The sequence below is a fragment of the Phalaenopsis equestris genome, unplaced genomic scaffold, assembly GCF_001263595.1.
Source record: "Phalaenopsis equestris unplaced genomic scaffold, ASM126359v1 Scaffold000251, whole genome shotgun sequence".
NCBI lineage: Eukaryota > Viridiplantae > Streptophyta > Magnoliopsida > Asparagales > Orchidaceae > Phalaenopsis > Phalaenopsis equestris.
The window spans coordinates 1,727,797-1,735,631 of NW_018164693.1; the positions used below are offsets into that span (position 1 = coordinate 1,727,797).

Sequence of the window (7,835 nt, forward strand, 5' to 3'; positions counted from 1 at the left end):
ACACCATATTCTGCTATTTAGTATAGTCGGACATGAACCCTGAAATTCAAAATGCTATTACTTAATTCAATTTAACCAAGTCTATAACAACAACAATGGGACTCAGACACTAACTAAGATTTGGTAATGGAGACGGGGCAAAAGATGACAATACAATTCATTTATAATTAATTTTATTATCATTAATCGATCGGGTCTAAGTGTATATATACATTTTTTGATTCCGATGAATTGTTATAATTACAAATGAAATGTTATCATTGAAGGTAACCATAGAAGTCAATTAAATAGACCTTCAAATTCTAATTATTGTAACCATAGTCGAAGTGTGGTGTTCGAATCATTTAATGAGGTTGTCCCCTTTGTTTTCCATTAGATTTATGGCTAGCGACCATCATGTTATCATCTACTTTATGTGGAATATATACTGCAAAAATCTCTTGCTCTCTTCACTTCTCTCCTTTTTTTGTGTTTACAATTGTGGGATAAATTACAATTAAGAATTGCATGGATTTATACACTGACGAGTTCATCTTTTATCGTTTATAGCCAACCACCACTAATTCGTAGCATCCATTGGGGTCTTCTTATTATTCTTCATTCTAGACTTTATCGTAATGTTTATGTATGGCTTTTTTACGACCACCGTTTAAGATTGTCAATATCTTTGTGGCAACCTTTGAAGAGAATCACTATTTCAACAAATTATCGTCCAACCAGCTGCTCCCGACGCCTGCACCTACGACCAACCATTTCCAAACAGGGAAGATTTACTAAGACTCAATTCTTACATTTTTTAATATATAACTCAATTTCTACACATTTATATACTTACCTGTATACATCTCAATGCAATTGTTTCCGACACTCATGGAACTCAAACCCAGATAGAAAAACCAACAACGAAGCCAAGAGAGCTCGATTGGTCAAAAGCATGAGAAACAATCGACAACGACACCAAGAGCGTCTAATCGTTCAAAGACATAATGAAACAACCAACAACGACACTAAGAGCATCCGATCGGTCAAAGACGTAGCAAAACAATCGACAAAGATGTCAAGAGCATTTAATTGGTTAAAGGCATAACAAAACAATTGACAACAATGTCAAGAGAGTCTGGTCGGGAGCAAAACTCTTAACACTCCCCTCCGGGATGAGCAACTACAAGACTCTCCTCTAAGGCAAGCAACTACAAGACTCACCTATGGGACGAGTCCCCTTCGGGGCTTATTAGACTCCCCTTCGAAGCAAGCAACTCTACGACTCCCCTCTGGGGTGAGCAACTAAAAGACTCCCCTCTGAAGCGAGCATCATTAAGACTCCCCTCTGAGGCGAGCAACACTAAGATCCCCCTCCGGGGCGAGCATCTCACTACGAGAATTAATCATATTTGCGTCAGCTAAATCAGATGCAAACTGGACACAAATACGATGATATTTAAGGGATACCGTTGGATTTGAGTTCGATTTACATCCAATTTTTTTCATCGTTAAATCGGGGTCAGTAATTTTATTTGCGTGAAATATACGTTCAAATATTCTGAAGCAAATAATTTGCATTGGTTGTGGCGTCGTACTAGCGTCTAATTTGTTTATACGAAACGTGCGTCAAAATCTACGTCTGAAAATATCGAACAATAAATATTACGGTCAGATTACCACCGAATTTTTGTCAGAAAATATCGTATAACGTCGAAGTATTATTATAGGTTTCACGTAGGAATTTACATCAAAAAAACGGACGCAAATCCGACGCAAACTTGTAACACAAAAAAAGTTTATATTTTGACTATATTTCCACAACCTGCACAAAAATACATTCCACATCGCATACAACATTAAACAATAATCATATCACAGATGAAATCCTCAAAAAGTATCACTAATAAAAGGAATATAATGTCACAAATCGTCCAAAATAAGAATAGAAAAGTTAGTCAAAAAAATTATACAACAATTGTTCAACATAAAGTTTACAAATTAAGAAAAACATAAAAAAAACAACTCGTCATCTCCATCCTCTTCCTCCTCCTCCATTGAATATGTAGTAACCTAAAACCTAAACTGCAATATTTACATGCATACCAATGAACTCTTATGTATATACATACCTAGTTAACACCAAAACTTCAATTTATATCTACATATCACCTTGCTAAACGTTAAGAACTTTTCTCTATTGTTAGACTCCTTAAACAAGCTTACACAAAAATATCATTGGGGGTTTGCTTTTGTAGGTAGAACTATCAAATGGGGAGTTTCATACACTAGTGGAATGCTTTTGTAGATCCACATAATGAGAAAATTGATGTGTCTTAATTTTAAAGGCATGCTTTTTTCCATTAGTAGTTGACATCAATAATTTTTGGACTCTTGTGACTTCTTTGAGTAATTTCTTAATGCAGCTGGTACAGTTAATTATCTTACCTCACATTAAGTTTATTAATTTTAGAATGACAATTTACCTTTCATAACAACATACATTTTACAAGTTCTGATTTCTCACTATTTTATCCTTCTCTAACAGCTTTAGCTAAAATAAAATGATTAAATATGTATAAACATAAAATCTTAAGCTAAAGCTAAAATCTATATCACTCTAAACCTAAAATCTACGTTACTCTAAACCTAATCTTATGCATATACATTCCTAACACCTAAACTTCAAATGTTACATACATACAGCTAAAATCTTTTGCATATACATTCTTAACAACTGAACTTCAAATGTTACATGCATACTAAAATTTTAAAAAGAAAAAATGACCAAAGTTACCTTTTTTGATCGACTAGGTTGCGACGTATTTCGATGGCTGGAGGGAGGAACGCCGACCGGCGACTGCGAGGTGCGACGGCCAGCGATGAAGAGAGGGAGGAAAGGATTTTGGTGTCGCGGGAGGAAGGAGAGGAGACAAAGGCGTGGCGCGCGAAGAAGAAAATGAATTATAAGGAGGAGGATGGGGTTTTTAGGTCAATTATGTCAGCTTTATCATTTGCTTTGCGTCGGATTTCTCGACGATTTTAAGTATAGTTTTTGCATCAATTTATTGGACGCAAATACGATGTAAAAAGCGCTGCAACACCACCATTAATTTTATTGTTGTTTGTGTCGAATATTTAGACGCAAATTCGACGTAAATTTCGATGTTAATAGAAAAAAAATTAATTTTGCCACGAATCAGTCGTAAAATTCGATGCAAGTATATGCGTCAAAAGTTTCTGACGCTGATTAAATGCTCTCCTGTAGTTTCTCCAAGACTCCCAACAGGGGTGAGAATCTCTAAAACTTCCCTCGGGATAAGCAAGTACAAGACTCCCATCCAGGGTTAGCGATTACAAGGCTTCCCTCTGGGGCGAGCAACTTTGGGACTCCTATTGGTGATGAGTTTTAGGGTTGACGTAAGAACCTGAATCGAGCACGAAAAGTGTCTAGCATGAAGTATCGTTAGTAAATTATGTTTTCAAGGCTTGTTTGATTTATAAATTATTTTGTCCTTATTGCAGTTATCACTATCAAAGAGCAAAAAAAATTGGGAACTTAATATGTATACCCAAAAATGGTCTGTACGGATGTCAAGGCAATCTAGTAGTCAGCCACATCACTTTAATCGACCGATCAAGCTCTCTTCCTCGGCCACTTTATTTCGGTCGGTCGACTAACTTTATTGTTTGGCCAGCCAGATAGCCACACTAAAGCAACCATCATCTTCAAGAAATTCATATATAAACAACTTAATTTCTTATGTATTGAATGTCATCAGGACCAAAGCAAAGAAATATGGACCTGAAAGCTTGCATCGATCTTGAAATGATCCAACTTTCAAAATAGAAAAAGACTAAAATGTCCTTTATTTCTCTCTTCAAAACATGACCAAATATATAATTTTTGTATATATTTTATCTATCCTATCTTCTATAACATAAATTATAAAATTCATTTGCACCTAACATTTATAACATCTAATTTTATGGAAGAAAATGGGTCAATGAGCCCAGAACACCGCATTTCCCCCTGACCGGGGGATGTCCTCCTCTTCTCTCTCTCTCTCTCTCTCTCTCTCTCTCTCTCTCTCTCTCTCTCTCTCTCGCTCTCTCTCATTTCTCTCCCTCTCTAGACCAACTCTCTTTGATCCAACACCTCATTCCTTGGACATGATATACCTGATAAATTTAGATTCAACAAGCTTGGATGCCATAAAGTCAACCAAATAAATAAGTGAAAAAGAAAAGCATGATAATAAGACAGAAGCTAACTATCTCTACGGAGACTTCCTCTGAATTTGAGCTAAAATGCTCTCAAGACTGAATTCTATGAGCGTAACTAAATTGAATTCGAAATGATTTTTATAGGAAAACTAAGAGCCCTCACAGTTAGCACATAGTGCATGTTTCTCAATAATTCATACTATCTAGGCTAGCCATATGTACAAATCTTCAGGAATTTGAGTTCCTCTTTCAAGAAAAACTTAAAAGTTCCTCTTTTAATCCATAAAACTAATGAAAGAAAAACCCATGCTCGGTTAGATTTACAATCACCTAAGCTATAATTCTCGTGCATGCTATCAAAATCTCTCCTCTTCTATAATTTTTTATTTAATATTCTACTTTTTTTTTTTTTTTTTTAAGTTAGAAAAAATATTACATCAGGACTCCAAACGTAGAGCTACGTTTGGATTGCAATAGTTAGGAATATACCGCTGTGTTATAGGAATATTCAATCTGCATTATTTGTAAAAAATAAATTATTATTCGACTATTATACGGTGTTATTCAATTATATTGCGGTATTATTATAATATTCACCCACATTATTTGATTTGAGGTTGTGTTATTCAACATATTCCTCATGTTATTTCAATTTCCACTATGTTATTGAAGTAACGCAACCTCAAATCAAGTAACGCGGGGGAATATTCTAATAACAATTCAGCTCCAAATCAAGTAACGCGGGGGAATATTTCAATAACATCGCAAAATAATCGAATAACACCATATAATACTCGAATAACACTTCATTTTTTACAAGTAACGCATATAAAATATTACTGTAACACGACGAAATATTTCTAAAATTATTGCAATCCGAACGGGGATGTAATATTTTTCCAAAAAGTTGAGCCCAAGGGAAACCTTGGATCTCACAAGCGGAAAATCAAACCATCTACATGCCTCTTTTTCACCCTATTGTGCCCTATGAAAATGACTGCACGAAATTTTCAGCGCACCTGTCAGCCTATGATAAAGCTTTCCTTCCTAGAATTTTCGTCAACACATATTCTCCATGGCTGCCACCCAATTCTAATAATTAAACCCTACCTAACTGCTCTCCTTTCCCCACCTCCGCTCGAAAAGTAGTACGTAGCAGAAGAAAAACTATTTCTACCCTTCTAATACATCCACTTCTTAAATCCCAAAGCTTCTCTCAATCTGCATCCACCGGAGCCATGTAAGCCAGTTATTGCTTGAGCTTTTATCAGTTGTATCGATTCACTCCTTTCATCTCTTCTATTTGTAATTTGAGTTCTACTTCGTCTAATGATTGTGCGTAGTTTTATAAAAGAACAAGTAGATATTTTATGTAAACCTGCCTAATTAATCTGCCTTAATTTGTTGCTCTTTTTTTAGTCTGGTGATTTGCAGCTGCTTTTGATGTGTGATTGAGCTTTCTAGGGCTGTCCAACCATGCATGAAATAAGTAATTTAAGGCTTATTTAAGCTGTAAAATATATTTGTTCGGAAATTTTGAATGAAATTGTACTGAGAAAATTTGTACTGCATGCATCATGCATGGTGGTATCAGAGAAAAAGACAAGATTAATGATTAAATCAGATCTAGAGAATCCCTTTTCTTCTTACTTCACCAGATCATAGTTGGCTGTAGTTTCCAAAGAATCTCTCTCTAGTATGGTTCTTTAGTGCCTTCAGACATACACATGCATAACAGTATGAATCACATCATGTCCTACACGTCATCAATCATATGTCTAGTTTATTATACATAATATTCTCTCCCTCTTAGAAATGGCTCGACATATAATCTCTTTAATGTTTTTTCAAAAACTAAAAAAATAAAAAAGCTCAAAGTTCTAGACAATGTTATTGTTGTATTGCCAGGACAAAAACTAACAGTATGTATAGGAAGACGAGCCAGGAAGTGAAAGGGGGAGATGATGAACAAATTCCAGCCATAGTCATCCCCAAAGATGAATACGAGTGGAATAAATACGGACAAAAGCTCATTAAGAGGATTGGTAACAAGTATCGGTACGTTTTATAATCTCCCTATACACATATATATATATATACTTATGTAACAGATAAACATTTAATTGCATGCATGCATGCGTGCAGAAGTTATTTCAAGTGTAGGAAGAAGGATTGTGGTGCGAAGAAGAAGGTGGAGTGGGCTCCGAGCAATCCCAGCAACGTCAGAGTGTTATATGAAGGAGTTCACAACCACCAACGCTACATCATTGATTCAGATCCAGTTGATCTGGCAGCAATGATTCATGCAAACCAGTATGATTTAGTTACTCAGATCTTCGGAACCAGAAACTAATTAATTACATATATACTGCATGCTTATACTTCAAATATTATTTCTTGTGTTTGTGTGTTTGTATGTGTCTTATGATTGTATTTTGTGGTGAGTTATTAATGTTGTTGAATGTTAGTATATTATCCTGCAGTTTTCAATAGGAGTTAAGCACTAATTAAGTTGGCTATCAGAAAAAGGTTTTGTTCATCAACAATGTTTTCTATTGCATTCCTTTGATTTGTCAATTTTGTAAGTCATTAATTGGTTTGGGAATAGTTGGCACATTTGTTAGATCACATAAAGAGCAAATGTTGAGCTTTGATAATAGCATACAATTACTAAATTATTGGCATACGCTAGTATATAAACGATAGGTGATCGAAATGAAATGAGTTTATATGTTTGATTCTTAATGTCTAAATCATTTTTGCGACCAAATAGGCATCAATGCTCGGAGGCCACAACCCTAACTCATTATTGTGAGCCGAAGGCCTTAGACACATTTTGTGCTTCACAATCCCTTCCATTTCCTTGGCTTCACAAAATTATGATGGTATCAAGTACACCCATTTGACCTCATTGTCCTAAGCAAAGTTTTAACCAACACACATCCATCTACCTCTACATACTTATTGGTTCATATATATACATTTGCTTGATGCAAATCATTTATAATTTTAAATATTCTTTAATATCACATAAAAAAATAGCATTGTCAAATACACATTTTCATGTATAGATTTAAAACACCAAATTAAGTGCAATGTATGTAAATATGGAAGTACTTTAGGAGTGATAAATGTAAATACATAAAAATTGTGTGCTACAATTGTAAATTTCCCTAATTATTTTTTTTTTCTTTCTTTACAAACACATTGAAATTTAATTTTATTCATTTGAAGAAGAACATGATTCTTTTATTCTTGTAATTAAGTAAAGTATTGAAACCAAATAGCTTTTTTCTATTAACCAACTAAATTTAGATAATTGATTGATTATGATTAAATTCATTAAAACTAGAAGATTTTAGAAGATGGGATTTACCTAATGAAATTTAACCCCTGTTTTTTTTCCTTTTAAGTTTGATTTAATTATGCTAAATAGATAAAGATAGTATGGATGGTTGCAAGCATATATGTAGTTAAGTTAATGTGTAAATGTAATTAAGATTTTTATGATAAACTAATAATATGCATATATTTGAGAGTCTAGTTTTCATGTAAGATGATGAATAATAGTTTATTTTAAAAAAAGGTTGATGATGTAACTTTTTTTTAATGGCTAATTTTTATGCCTT

The 7,835-nt window shown here is 34.2% G+C and overlaps 1 protein-coding gene across 1 annotated transcript; it reads left to right on the plus strand.

Moving 5' to 3' along the window:
- The first annotated feature begins 5,340 nt into the window (after positions 1-5,340).
- LOC110024321 (probable WRKY transcription factor 24) lies at positions 5,341-6,745 on the plus strand. The gene is made up of 3 exons (XM_020724216.1): positions 5,341-5,446; positions 6,115-6,264; positions 6,352-6,745. Coding segments are annotated over exons 1-3 (360 nt in total). The 5' UTR covers positions 5,341-5,444; the 3' UTR covers positions 6,560-6,745.
- The last annotated feature ends 1,090 nt before the right edge of the window (positions 6,746-7,835 follow it).

What these genes read in the sequence shown, in the direction of transcription:
- LOC110024321 (XM_020724216.1), top strand. An exon ending in AGGATTGGTAACAAGTATCG is followed by an intron (nt 6,265 to 6,351) that starts GTACGTTTTATA and finishes GCATGCGTGCAG; the next exon opens with AAGTTATTTCAAGTGTAGGA.